The sequence below is a fragment of the Myiozetetes cayanensis genome, unplaced genomic scaffold (genome assembly GCF_022539395.1).
Source record: "Myiozetetes cayanensis isolate MyiCay16 unplaced genomic scaffold, myiCay2020 scf4, whole genome shotgun sequence".
NCBI classification, from domain to species: domain Eukaryota; kingdom Metazoa; phylum Chordata; class Aves; order Passeriformes; family Tyrannidae; genus Myiozetetes; species Myiozetetes cayanensis.
Genome location: NW_026087631.1, coordinates 40874 through 55932, shown reverse-complemented (window position 1 = coordinate 55932; position 15059 = coordinate 40874). Strand labels below are relative to the sequence as shown.

The window sequence follows — 15059 nt, the reverse complement described above, 5'->3', positions numbered from 1 at the left end:
GATCCGCTTACAGTGGATTTGCCAGATGATTTACAAGCCTATCTGTGTAAAGAGCATGCACATATCTGTGTGTCTATGTTGGCAGGTCTCTATCAGTGTGTGTCTCTCCCTGTGTGTGTGGGGTGTTTCTGCACATGCACCGTTGGTGCTTCTGGGATTTATTTGCTTCTGGTGCTGTAGTCCCTGACATCCCAGGAAAAGACTCCTCGGTCCCCTCGCCAATGGCTCCACATGTGACACCTTGCCAGCTAAGGGAGCAGACCCTGGGTTTTGCCCCCAGCATCGCATTGGCATTCAGGCAGGTTGCTGTGAGGGTATCTGTAGGTAACTGAACGTGAAGTGTATAGTTTTATATGTTTACTTATAAATGTATATATTTATATATATATGTGTGTAGCTTCTTGGGGGGAAAAAAAAAGGGTGTTCCTTCTGCTTTTAGGAGAGAAGAGAGCTGTAACAAACAAAAAGTCTTTCCCTGTTTGCTCAGGTTTGTTTGAGGATGGTGCTAGACGTGCCAAAGCAGAGTGTTGCTTACACCAGTGACCCTGGTAATTAACAGTTACTGCCACATTTTCTTTCTCTTCTTCCAAAGGGCAGGGCAGAATGCTGTCTTATTAATCATTCTACCTTATTAGTGGCACTACCTAGGATCCTATGAGTACCAGTGTCTCAGGGTTGTTGTGACAGTTATAGCATATTGCAGCTCCAGAGGCCCTGTCTTGGCTAGAGGTGGATGAAATTTTTGACAGCATTCGGTCATAGTGTTTAAACAGTATGGATAAAGAGCTTAGTGCTCTAGGAACTCACTGTCAGGCTTTTTTTTTTCATTTGAGATCGACAAGTGAAGGTTTTGTGCTGTGTAAGGAAAGTTTTACTTGAAAATCATTGGTAAGGGCTGTTCTTTTACCAAAATCTGTTGCTTTCCATTCCATTCTCAAAAAAAAAAACCAAAAAACCCCACAAACCAAAAAAAGGAGAATAGGGACTGGATATTAACTGCATTTCCCCTTTTCTATTTATTAATGCCTTATTCACTTTTTTCCTTTCAGAATAGATACGTTGCTGCATACAATATCAAGTAAGCATGCTTCCACTGACTGAGAGGGGCTTCCCTTTTTGATGGGAAGATCTCAAGTGTGGTGAAAAGCAGCTTCTCTTTTTTGAAACTGCTTGTTGAAGAGGTTTTCCAAAATGATGTTTTTTAGTCTCCTTGGGAAATACTTCCTTTCTGTTAAAGCTCCTTCCCACCAGAGCTCATGCCAGATCCACTACAATTTGAGCTCATGGAGCTGCCGTCACTCTGCTCAAAGCAGTGCTGTGTCTTGTTGCAGTGGCGGTGCTGTGTGCAATGCATGCAGGAGTGGGCACAACGAAGACATCAACACCTGAAATGGTTGTATGGCCCTCATAGGCTGCTGATCATTCCAGGATGCAGCATTCATTACCACGTGTTGGACCTGTCATTCAGCCTGGCACAAGTTCTGGTAATCTAATCTTCAGAAAATTCTCCCAGCCTGCATTTCAAAGACTGGCCTATGAATCCCATGGGCTTGTCCTGCATTTTAGCTGGTTATCACCCTGAGTGTCTTCATTGAGACAAATTGGGTAGATCATGGTAGGTTTTTGCTATATATAGTGTATTTTCCTGCTCAGCTTCTTCCCAGGAGGAACGTTGTTTCTGAAATATGTGCTTCATTACATTAGGGCTGTAGTTTGGTAATCTTCCCCATTTTTTTGCATTTCCATTTTTTTTGTAGCATGTAGACTGCTTGGTCTTAAGCAGGTAGGCTAACAGCCAAGTGTGCTTGGTCTGCAGAGCAGAAGGCAGAGTGATCCATTTCCTTCCTGCTGTGTGACTTCTGGACAAAGAACAGGCAAAGGACCAGGAGGAGACCTGGCAGATGACTGGTGGGTAGCCTGTGGCATGCCCTGGGTCACTCGTCCCCCAGCTTAAATGCAGCTGATATTCAAAGATTAGAGCAGTATAAATCACTGATCCTGCTGTTTGCTAATGAAAGTTGGAACTGGAAGAAAGTCCAAGATTCAATCAAAACAAAAACCAACAATAAAAATTACTTTAGATTTTTCTTCAAAGGTACAACAGTTTGTTTTCCAGTTGAGACTTTTGGTTATCTTTTCTTTTTTAGACTCACTGCACTCAATTTGAAAACTTATCATCTGTCTGAATTTAAAAGAAGAGGTCTTGTTTGGAAAATAACTTATTTTTTTAAAAATTGAAATCCGGGACACTTTTTTACTGAAAGATTTTATGCAAATTGTTACAGATTTTCAAAAGTATATTAGTGATGTGAAAGATCTTTTTTTGTGAGAAATGAAGTTTTAACTGAAAGGTGTTTCCCAGATTCCCTGCTCATGAGGAAAACTTCTAAGGGAGTGAGTCCTGTGAGTTGTAGAGGCAGCAGCTTCCCAGGCAGGGCTGCAGACCTCATTCACTGTGAGCCACTGCGATGTCTTGGTGTGGAGAGGAAAGTTTATTTTACTGAGGTAAAACAACACTATTGTTCTCTCTCTCCAAGAGCCCAGACTCTTTTCCTGCATTTCTAAGGTCCCCGATAGTTTGTCCCTCTGTTATTATGTGGGATGCTGCCTGGGCTGCTGGATCGTGAAGCCATCTCTAGGGCAGTGAATGGTTACAGGCTCTTTAGGAGAGATAAATAGGCCAAAAGAGGCAGAAGGGTGGCACCATATGTAATAGAAGGGTTGGAATGTATGGAGCTCACAGTTGGCAATAGCACAGTTGAGAGCCTCTTGGTAAGAATCAGGGGGCAAACAAATAATGCAGATATCATCATGGGAGTCTCCTATAGAACACCCAGCCTGGATGATGACACTGATGAATTATTCTATGAGGAACTAAGGGACACTTTCAAATTAGCTTCCCTTGTCCTTGTGGGGGACTTTAACTTGCCAGAATTTAACTGGGACCATCACACAGCTGGTACAACCTGAGCCAGAAGATTCGTAAAATCCCGGATGACAGCTTTATAGAAGAGATCCTAAGGGACACAACCGGGAAAAATGCCCTGCTGCTTGTCAACAGAGTGGATATTGTGAGTGGAGATTGGTGGTCATCTTGGCCACAGTGACCATAGAGCAATTGAATTTAAAATCTCTGTTGAGAGGAGGAAAAGTGCCAGCACAACCTCAGCTCTGGCCACGAGTAGAGCAGACTTCAGGCTGCTCAGGGAATTAGGAAGGAAGTGCCCTGGAAAAATGGCTTTGCAGGTGCTAGTGTTTATCAGTGCTGGTCACTTTTTAAACATTACCTCCTAAAAACAGAGGAGCAGGCAATTCACAAATGTCAGAAGTTAAGCAGGTGAGGCAGAGGGCTGGCTTGGTTCAGCAGGGATCTTCTCTTGAAAATAAGGTAAAAAAGGAATGTATGTGCCCAGTGGAAGCAAGCTAAAGTGACACAGGAAGCATACAGAGATTCTGCTTGACGCTGCAGGGAGAAAATTTGTGCAGCCAAAGCTCAGTTGGAGTTGAAGCTGCCAGAAATGTGGGGGACAATAAAAAGATTTTTTTTTTCAAATACATTAATGGTAATAGGCAGTATAGACATATCATTGACCCATTACTGAATGAGGATGGTAACCTCACAAACAGGCACAGAGACAAAGCAGAGGTGTTTAACGCTTTCTTTGCTTCTGTCTTGAACATGGATGACAGACCAAGAGGGTCTCAGTGCCCTGAGCTGGAGGACCATGACTGTGCGAATGTTCAACTAGTCGACCCTGAAATTGTGTGGGATCTGCTGCTCCAGCTGGATCCCTACAGATCTATGGGGCCTGATGGGATTCATCCCAGAATCCTCAAATAGCTGCAGTCGTCATTGCAAAACCTCACCTGATGATTTTTGAGTGGTCTTGGGAATCTAGAGAGGTTCCACCTGACTGGAAGCTGGTAGACATTGTCCCAGTTTTCAAGAAAGGCAAGAAGGAGGACCTCAGAAACTACAGGTCTGTCATTCTCACTCCAGTGCCTAGTGAAGCTGTGGAAAAGATTATTCTTGGAGGTGTTGAAAAACACCTGAAGGACAACACTGTCACTGGTCGCAGCCAGCACAGCTTCATGAGAGGAAAGTCCTGCTTATCAAACCTCATTTTCTTTTACAACAAAGTAACTCACCTAGTTGATCAAGGGAAGCCAGTTGATGTATTCTTTTTAGATTTCAGTAAAGACTTTTGATACTGTCTATCCCAGGATCCTTCTGAACAAACTGTTCAGCTCACAGCTGGATAAACACATCATGTGATGGGTAAGCAGTTGGCTCATGGGTCAAGCATAGAGGGTAATAGTGACTGGGATGACATCAGACTGGCAACCTGTCACCTGTGGGGTTCCACAGAGCTCCATCTTAGGCCCTGTCCTCTTCAACATCTTCATATATGACTTGGATACAGGACTGGAAGGGGTACTAAGCAAGTTTCCAGATGGTACAAAACTTGGAGTACCTCAAAAGGGGGGAGGCCCTGCAGAGAGACCTCAGCAAATTAGAGGACTGGGCAATCACCATTCATATGAAATTCTAGAAGGGGAAGTGCCGGATTTTGCTCCTGGGATGGGTAAACCCTGGATGTATGGACAGATTGAGGACTGACATGCTGGAAAGCAGTGTCGTGGAAAGGGACTTGGGGGTCCTGGTTGATGGTGAGTTCAGTATGAGTCAGCAGTGCCCTGGCAGCCAGGAGAGTCAACCATGTCCTGGGGGCATCAGGCAAAAGCACTGCCAGACGATCAAGGAAGGTGATTCTCCCACTCTGCTTTGTAGTGGTGCATCCTCACCTTGAATATTGTGTGCAGTTTAGTCATCATCATCATGGCTAGGCTTCATGAACGAAGATTTGAGAAGGGCTCTACCCACGCTTGCTACAAGCGCGCTGATGGCTAAAAAGGCCAATGTGAGATAGACAAGTCTGGTTGCAGAAGGCACAGCAGAAAGACTCCCCAGGTGATATCAACAAGACGCTATTCTTTCTGCATTGTCTTTTCTCCTCGAGAGTGATCCTGCGTGTGTTCTCAAAAGCAGCAGCAGCGTTATAGATGGTGTGTCTCCAGGCCTCCCGATTGGAGGCCAGGGTAGACCAATGGTGGTGATCAATATGGCCAAGGCTGAGGGATTGTTTCAGGCAGTCCTTGTATCTCCTCTTCGGGGCTCCTCTCTTGAGGCAGCCAGTGGCAAGTTCCCCATAGAGCACGATCTTAGGGAGGCGGCACTCCTGCATCCTGGAGACGTGCCCTGCCCAGCGCAGCTGTGTGCTCAGCAGCATGGCCTCAATGCTTGTGACTGCTGCCTTTTCAAGGACAGATGTGTTGGTCACACAATCCATCCAGTGGATGTTCAGAATTGTGCGGAGGCAGCGTTGATGGAAGCGTTCTAAGAGATGCAAGTGGTGCTGGTAAATGACCCATGATTCGGATCCATATAAAAGAGCAGACAGTACAACAGCTCTGTAAACGCTGATCTTTGTACTTTTCTTCAGGTGTTTGTTTTGCCACACTCTTTTATGGAGTTTACGGAAAGCTCTGTATGCCTTAGCTAACCTGTTGTCTATTTCTGCATCAATCTTACCATCTGAGGAGATGATGCTTCCCATATAATTGAACTGCTGGACTGATTTGAGCTCTGTTTCACCAATGGTGATATGGGGATGATGGGAGACTTCCTGAGGTGCAGGCTGATATAAAACTTCTGTCTTCTTCAAGCTGACTTCCAGTCCAAAGAGCTCAGCAGCCTCTGCAAAGCAGGATGTTAAATGCTGCAGAGCTACTTCTGTGTGGGCAACAAGGGCAGCATCATCAGCGTAAAGCAGCTCACGGATAAGATAATTTAAGGTCTTAGTGTGAGCCTTCAGTCGCCTTAGGTTGAATAGGCTCCCATCAGTACGATATTGAATGTAGACACCGTTTTCATCATTGAGGTCTGCTGTGGCCCTTTGGAGCATCATGCTGAAGAAGATTGTGAATAAAGTTGGTGAGAGAACGCAGCCTTGCTTCACACCATTGGCTATTGGAAAGGGCTCAGAAAGTGCATCGCTATTTCTCACTTGGCCGTGTACAAGAGGAAAGGAGATAAATCAGACTGCTCAAATTACCAAGGTATTACTCTGCTCTCCATTGCTGGTAAAATCCTTGCAAGAATTCTTTTGAACAGATTAATACCCGCCATAGCAGAAGATCTTTTGCCTGAAAGCCAATGTGGTTTCTGAGCCAACAGAGGTACCACAGACATGGTATTTGTTCTCAGACCAACTGCAAGAGAAGTGTCGGGAACAGAACAAAGGACTCTATGTTACCTTTGTTGATCTCACCAAGACTTTCGACACTGTGAGTAGAAAAGGTCTGTGGCAGATTTTGGAACATTTAGGATGTCCTCCCAAGTTCCTCAAAATGATCATCTCACAGTTTAGTCACTGCAATATAAGAAAGACATTAAGCTATCAGAGAGCATCCAAAGAAGGACAAAAAAGATTGTGAAGGGCCTTGACGGGAGGCTGTATGAGGAGTGGCTGAGGTCACTTGGTCTGTTCAGCCTGGAGAAGAGGAGACTGAGGGGAGACCTCATTGCTGTCGACAAGTTTCTAGTGAGGGGAAGAGGAGGGGCAGGCACTGATCTCTTCTCTCTGGTGACCAGTGAAAGGTCCAAAGGGGATGGTCTGAAGTTGTATTAGGGGAGGTTTAGATCACATATTAGAAAAAGGTTCTTCATCCAGAGGGTAGTTGGGCACTGAAACAAGCTCCACAGGAAAGTGGTCACAGCACCAAGCCTGACAGAGTTCAAGAAGCATTTGGATGATATTCTTTGGCACATGGTGTGATGCTAGGGGATGGTCCTGTGCAGGGTTAAGGGTTGGATTTGATGATCCTTCTGTGTTCCTTCCAACTCAGCATATTCCATGATTCTGTGATTCTGCTTTGGTTTATATCCACCTCCAGCTCAGGCCATGGCTGCCTTATGGCAGGCAGAGCTTTGATGTAATAGATTTCCAGGCTGTGTTTGGATAGCCGCTGTCTCACAGAGCCAGTTGATGATGTGCAGGTACGAACGTGTGGCTCAGTGCAGTGCTTATCCCTGCTCCCCATGCAGTCAAGCATGTCTTCGCTACCAGGATAATGACTGTTATTGTAATTCACTGAAGAAATTTATGATCCATGTGATTACTTCCACAGAAGGAAATGATAAAAAACAAAAGTCATGAGAGTGTTCATTTAAAAAAGTAAGGTCCCTCAGCACAAGAGAAAGTTAGGCTACATGGGGAGAGGTGTTTGTCTGCAGGAGCCCAGCCTAGGGACAAATACAGCAGTTTCTTTTTAAACTTACCTGAACGCCAAAAAGGTGTGGGCATGGTCTTGCTGTTCCTGGCCTGGCTCTGAGTTTTATCCCCCAACCTTCTGTTCCTGTTCCTTAAGCAGTTGTGTTTATTGAACACCATTTTTTTCTAGTTTGTCCTAATTTCCTGCCAAATGGAAGAGCTGCATAAGGCCTTGTGCTATACCTAGAGCTTGATTAACAAAAAGGGCCAGTACTGGGGATGGCTTGAGCAAACACTGGCTGCAACAGGTCTGGCAGGAGGGACAGCACAGGCATGGGGTTGTGGTCACCCTCCCTAGTGGGTGACAGCTGTGAGCCATCACATGGCTGTGGCAGTGAGGAAGGTACATTGTATCACCTGCATGTTGTACCACCTGCTGTTGAATCACCTGCATGTTGTATTACCAGCCATCACATTGGTAATAGTCATCCACCCCCATGTTCCTGATGGTTTCTCCCTGTTGCAAATGCATATGCAAAAACCTGGTATCAGAAAACTCAGCAAAAAGTGTCCAAACGTGTGTGTCTGCATGCAGCTGGGTCTGGTTGAGCTGTACTAGCTCTGGAGCTTCTGATTCATGGAGTCTTCTGAGACTTCAGTGGCATGCTTAGAAGTGGCATGTGGAACTTCTTTGCTGAGTATTTACTCAAATTGCATTTTCAGTCCAAAGGTACCAGCAGCAGGATAACAAGCCTATTCCATGTTTGACTAGGCTGCTGGGTTCTGTTGGTATTATCATACAGTCACAAGGAGACAAGGCCAAAGGACACTATCATGACTGCTGTGCTATCTCAGGGGGCTGCAGCTGCATATCTACATGGTGAACAGCGTTACTGCAGTAGCAGTGGTCAGGCTTTCTCTGGTCTGGGAAGTTTCCACACCTTGAATGAAATGATTTCTGTGAGAGCTGGCCCTGCTTTGAGCATCTACCAATCATCCTACCTTTCCACGGAGCCGGATGTTTTCCATCACCTTTCTGCCCCACATCCAGTACCAGTGCACGAATATGCCTGCATCTTCCCCATTTCCTGCAGAAGCAGTTCTCTAAAGCCACAGCAGTATAAAAGACATGATGAAATCTCTTCCTTCACCTCTTGGTTCTGAAGACTTCTATGCTCACACTTTTTATTTTCCTTGAAAATTACAAAGGAAACTTGCAGGAAGCTTACTTGAAAGCCAAGCAGACTGGTAAATGTGAATTGATAATTCCTGTTGGAATTAAGTGGAAATGCAGACCAGCTAGCTCAGTGTTGGGGTAACAGAGCTGAATCAACTTTATTAGAAAATGAAGAGTTTTTATAGGGATTGGGGAGGAAGGTTCAGGAATATGGGAGGAGAATAGGAGGAGCATGCTAATCCTCCAACTAGGATTGGGTATAGGAAAATACATAAACATAGAGAGCATATACATATGTATGTAGGGGTAGGATAGCAACAGGGTAAATCAGGGATTGGTCGAGCTGCTGTGGCTCCACGAACTGTCCAATGGCAGCTGACACTAGCTCTTGAGCACGATGTCCATGGCAACCACTTGCAACATGATGACAATTGAAGCTGCAGCTCGATGACAATATCACACCTAAAAATCACTTATAATACAGGCTGTTTAACCACCATAATTATGTTCTTTACAATCACAAAATCCACCTCCAACAAATTCCCAGAGAAAATGCTGCAGAATGGACATTTTTGCAGCTGAAGTTCCATCTACCACCATCAGACTGTCTGTAGCCACCTGAGCTCACCCCGTGGGCAAGGGGCCTATATCTCTGTCCCACATCTCAAGGTAGAACGCATCTCCCAGGTCTTGCCTCTGGCTTGTAGAAGCAGTGTTACTGGGAATCGTCCTTTTTTTGTTCTTCCGCTGTACCTCTCCCTTGGTGGGGGGTTGGGGGGGGTGAAGGGGGTGAGGGTGAAGGGGGTGGGGTGGAAGGGTCCCCTTTGGGCTACAGCCACATAGAGCCCTGTGGCAGTGTGGAGCCAGGTCTGTGGCAAGAGGTGGGCTAACTCTGGCAGACATAAAAAACCCTTTGTTTTATGTCTTTGTGTCTCAGCGAGGTAAGAACTATTGAGGAAGGGGCTTACCATTTCATGTGAAGGAGGGATATGCCCAATTGCCACCCCTTCCTCATGGTGCAGGCAGGCATCGTTCTCATGTGTGTGACATGCTGCGTGTGTGTCCTTGGCTGGCTGATCTGTTGCATTTGTTTTTGAACGGGACAAGGGCCAGCTGGTAAAAACTGCTGTCAAGAAGTGTAGCTGATGGGCCTTAGAATAGCTGGTGGAATTTGCGAGGCAGTCATGCAGCGTTCATTCATCTATCTTAGTTTTACTTATGTCTGCCCAAGTGCTGCGGTTGTACTAGCAGGGCTTGAGACTTTCTCCTTTTCCCCTCCCCTCTCTCATGTTTCTTTCCTCTCATTTTCCTTCCTGTCCTTCTCTCTCTCTCTCTCTCTCTCTCTCACTCTCTCTCGCACGTGTGCGTGCGCACGCTCTCTCCCTCCCTTTCTCTTTTTCCCCCCTGCAAGGCTGATGGATATGCAGAGTATGTTAAGAAGCAAGCAACACTGTCACTGAGCTGATGGTGCTCAGTGACTCCTCGAGCTCCTGGCTAGTCTGTACTGCAGGAGCTTGACACCCTGACCACTGAGGCATAAAAAACAGAGAATTGGAAGCCTCAGCCTGACAGGCACTGGAGCATCCCCCAGAGAGGGTCCACGATGTGTGTCTGTGTGCAAGTGTGGGGAGGAGGGCAGTGGGGATGGTGGGGGAGGAGAGCAAGGCAGGAGAGGATGAAACAATGAAATGTCAGCCCATTCCCACCCGCAGCCCTGCTGCAGCACTGATGAACATTTGGAAAGCACTGCTACCTGCTTCATGGCGTGCACAGCATCAGCATGGGACAGACTGGGTCTGTGCAGCCTCGGGAGAAAAGGAGAGGGGAGCGGCGGGTGTGAAGGGGAGGGAGGGAGGGAGGCAGTGAGAGAAAGAGGGAGGGAAAGAGGGCGGTGGGACAGCTGAGAATGAGGGGTTGTCCAAGGGGAGCATGTTCCCCCATGGGACACAACTCTTGCAGGCATGTGACAGTTCACTGTGAGCTTCATTTGAAGCCTGGGGTGCTCCTAGTGCACAAAGGACAGGACAGGCTCTTCTGTGCACTCTGTGCAAATAGCCTGCACCAGGGATCAAAGTCTGTCCTGTCCCTCTGTCCATGCACTGTGCAGCTCCAGGGGAGGATGTGGTAGCAGGACTCTCCCATCATCTTTCACACGTCACGTTGGTCAGGCAGCCCAACTGTTTTGTGCAACTAAAAAGGGTTAAATCTTTGAATTTCTCACTTCCCTGTGGAAAGCAAGAAATGAAACCCCTGAAGAGGTGGTGTGTGATCTCCTCCCTGTAGAAGAGGCACCCAGAGGATGAAGGGATTTCTGTGCACCACACACTGGCAGGAGGATCTGGCCTTGAGTCTTCAAGGACTGGGAAACATCATGATACTCACAAGTGAAATTCCCAGACCTATTGCTGCCCTTGTGCTTTGCAGGCTTGAGCAAACAGCAGAAAGACTAAGCTGGGCCAGAGACCTGCTGGAAGCCAAAAGGCTTTGGGAGCAGGGGGCAAGCAGGAAGGGCTCTAGGTGAGACAACAGCCTCAGCTGTGGTGGTGCAGAAGCAGAAAGGACCAGAGAGAAGCTGCTATGTCCTGCAGCAGATATTGGGATTCCTGGCTTGCAGAAGGCAATGCAGATGCTTTTGCCAGTGGCCCTGGTACATCAGGTGGCTCCTGACATCTCTTCTGGCATTGCCAGCTTTGCCATGCCTCCCGCTTTTAGAGTGAGCATAGTGATGGAGGTAACATTCAGACGCCAAAGTCATCTATCATCCATAGGGTCAGGAGCAGAGAGAAATTGTAGGTATGGTGTACGCCACAGCGAAGAAGGGTCTGAAAACAGCTCCATTCTTTCTGGCTCATGGTGAATTATTTCCATTCCTTAGAGGCACTAAGGAAACCCTCTCTGAGCTTGTGAAGCGATGTGGTTGGCACAGCAAGGTGTGGAAGCACTTGGTGCTGCTGACTTGGGACCTCCTCTCTGAGGATGCTGTGTCAGGGGAGCAGGGGGAGAGAGCAGGCTGAAGCTGTTAGATGCAATCCCATGGGTCTGAAGGGCAGTCAGAAACAAGGAAGGGAGAGACCTCTAACAGAGACCTCCTGGAGCAGATCAATGATGGGCCGGTCCTGCTGTCAGCACATTCAGTGTGTTCATCTTGCCGTGCAGATGGAAAGGTAACTCATTTTCACTGAAGCAGCATCATGTGGAGACCAAGATGATCTATATCTGACCCTATATTTTGGTGGCAAGAGCATCATTCCCTTTCCCCTGGAGCCAGTGGGCCAGCAACTTGCCTAAACTGTGTCCTGAGAGAGAAGGCCTCTTACTGGCCTGGGGACCCAGGTGTGGTCTCCAGGGTGGGTCTGTTAGTTGTGCTGGGCAGGGGTGCTGAGCCTTGGGTGCTCTGGACATGGCATCAGGGGTCTACTGCCCAACTGGAGTAAAGGCAGCTCCTGGGTACGGTATGGGGGCTGCACCAACACCAAGGACCAGAGCAGGCAAAGGTCATGGTCAGCATCTTCTACTGCAGGGTGGCAGCACTCTCCTCTTGACTAAGGAAACCTACCCTTTCTCCTGCCATGCTGCCCTGTGCACGTATATATTTATGAGTGGGAGAAGGAGACGGAAAGGAGGAAGAAGGACAGAGGACAGTGGAAATCTGTCATTTGAGGAAAATTTTCTAGTAAAGCAGCAGCAGTGTTGGTATTTGCATGGAGGTGGGCCCGGGTCAGAGCCCCATGGTGCAAGGCTCTGTACTGAATAACTTGCAGCTGAAATATGAAGCAGGAGGTGACATGTGAAGAGAACAAACAGATGGGAAGAGCGGGTGCTGGCAAGGTGATAAATAGCTCTTTAAGCATTTCTTCTGCCTTTGTCTAGAAGGCTCAATATGTCTGAAACTGATGCAAACATCCTTCTCCTTGGCTTACAGTGTTGAACAAATGGTCTGAAACTGTGGCCATGTTCACCTGGAAGGGTACCCAGTATCTGGAAGATGGTTGGTTCATCTTGTCCTGCAGCAGAGACCCTATCTGAGCAGCCCTGTCCTTGTATTGTGTTACTTGCCCTGAGTGCTGTAGGGCCACAGAGGCAAGGACCAGCCCCATCAGCATGTCCCAGAGGCCTCTCCATCCCTCCTTATTCCCTTGATCCTCAGCATGGGCTGACAGAAAATCCCACTAGCTCAGCAGGCCTGAGCTATGGCATGAAAAGGATGCAAAAAAGATGGCTGTACCCATTTACTTCATAATTTGCCCACCCATATTACCCTTCCTCAAGGTGTCTAGCAGTGTTTTTACTGCAGCTATCACTGGAGAACAGTGCACAATGAAGAGCTCCTTTCTCCCAGAATGGTAACTGTCAACTCAAATCAAGTGACCTTTTGTTCTGTCTCTTTAACTTAGGGAGTGAATTTTCTGGGACCCCGTACAGCCATCCACAGTATTCAACATACAATGACTCCTGGAGGTTTCCCAACCCTGGACTGCTGGGTAAGTGGCTACTCCTGCCTTGAGAGCTCAGAGCAATGTGTGTGATGTTTTTCCGCCCCTGGGGTGGGCAGAACATGTGTAGTGACCTGGTCCTCAGTCCCTATGCTCAGCCCATGCATGGGACTGCAGGTCTCCTTTGGGGTGCACAATTATTCTTGATTCCCTTTGCCAAGAAGCCCTGACCCAAACCCCTTGCTGTCCTGCTTCTGCCTGATAAAATCCTTGGATAGGCATGGGGTGTTGCTAGAAAGCATGATACCCATTTTGTTGAGGGTAAGGGATCCTGTTCAAACAAAACTTGGGGTGTCAGCTTGCTTACAGCCAGATGTAAGCCCCATCAGTCCCCATGCCACTGCTGCTTGCTCATACAAGCGCCTTGCATCTCTCCCTGACCTCATGTTGCATTTGTGCCCCAATTGTGTGTTTGCCCACTCCATCCCTCCTTTGCAAGGGACCACCATGCCCATGCAGCCTTGCTGATGCCAGCACAGTCCCTACAAGCAGTGGGAGACAGAAGCCTTGTAGCTCATGCAGGATCATAGCCCTCATGTGAAGGATAAACATAATCCATTTTACACCACTGTCAAAAGCTGGCCCCCTTTGACCTTATATACATGTAGCATGCAGTAATTAGAATTTTTCCCGCATAATTTGCATGGATGAGGTAAGTAAAATACCAATTAATTGTCATCTCTCAACACAGGACTAGCATGCCTTAGAGATTTCCAGATTTATGGATGACAGGGCTGTTATATGTGACCTCCAGCAGCGAAATAATTTTGAATTTTTGTCATACTTTTTTCATCCAGTTTCTTTGTTTTAAGTAATTGAGTCCCCATGTAATTGAACCACCCAGGCTGTATTCATCATTGTTCTTGTCCTTAAACAAATCCTTGGGGAGCCATAGGCTGCCTCTGCCTCTCATGCCATGGTGCTGGTATAATGCTGCTATTTGCTGTGCCACATTTATGGGTTTGTTAGCGCTTCCATCATAAATCAGCAGACAGATCTCCAGCTAATATGGATGGGCATAGCTGCACAAAGCCAGGGGAGTCCCCATGCTCAAACTCACAGTTTCCATGGCCACAGCTGGTAGTGCTGGTGGGATCTTGGCTCGGCTGCGTGGGAAAGATGCTTTTGCCAGGAGGAAGAGCATACACCATGCTTTCTTCGTATCTCATTTTGTAACTCCTTTGGAAGCGGAAGAGCTGCTTCAGCAATGCTTTGCATCATGGATGGGCCTAGGAAGCCAGGTTGTAGGTGACTTTCTAAATTTTGTGTGCAAACCAGTAAAGAAACAGGCGTGGCACTAAAAATAAATGACAACCCAGCCCTAACCCTGCCCTTCTTCAGGGCTTTTGGAGGGGCACCTGAACTGTGTGCTGTGCTCCTGCCTGTGGGTGTCCGCTACCACAAGGGAGGATGTGTGCACCATCTGGAGCCATCCCAAAGCCATTCCTGAGCTCTGTGCATCCTCACAGGGGTGGACAGTAACCTTTCGACTCTATCAGCAGCAGGTTGTGACCATGACCTGCTCAGCTCTTCATTTGAGGTGATGGGCTTTTACCAGCTCTGAGTGTGCTGTCCAGGGTGCCGTGCAGGGTAGGTCTACATGGTACTCTGAATATGCTGGAGATGCATAGGTCTGGATCAGGAGAAGACTTTAAAGCAGAGGCTGGTAGGAGACAGCTGCTTGCTGCCAGGACAGCTTTTACCTTTACCATTCCCTTTCTTCTCCATTTATCCTCTTTTTCTCTTTTCCTTTTTGGATGATGCATTTTGGGGGCAAGTTCCATCTCATCTTTGCCATATGAGCACAGTTATGGAGATGGCATGCTCCTTGCAGCAACGCTTGTGACTCAGGCTGGCAGGGATCTCTCCAGCAGTATTTACTCAGCAGCATGCTATGAATCTGTGTTTAAATGAGACAAGGGCAGAAAAATTTAGATGCTACTGTTTTCAGAAACTTCAGCTTGATTGAAGTGGAAATGTTTCATGCTTTTTTTTGTTTAATTTTATTTTTTGCTGTTGTGAATTGTTAAAATATATAATCTTTCCTTCCTTTCTTTTTACCCTCTTCAATATACTTTGTTTTGGCATTTTCAAAATCTTCTTGTTTCAGTAAAC

The 15059-nt window shown here is 47.0% G+C and overlaps 1 protein-coding gene across 6 annotated transcripts in view; it reads left to right on the top strand.

The window, feature by feature from the left end:
• Positions 1-15059, top strand: part of PAX5 (paired box 5) — a 134851-nt gene that overhangs the window by 113663 nt on the left and 6129 nt on the right. For all 6 annotated transcript variants that reach the window (XM_050328848.1, XM_050328846.1, XM_050328845.1 and 3 more), the window contains one exon: positions 12846-12932. In XM_050328848.1, the coding sequence (XP_050184805.1) occupies positions 12846-12932 (87 nt within the window). The remainder of the gene's footprint in view (positions 1-12845; positions 12933-15059) is intronic.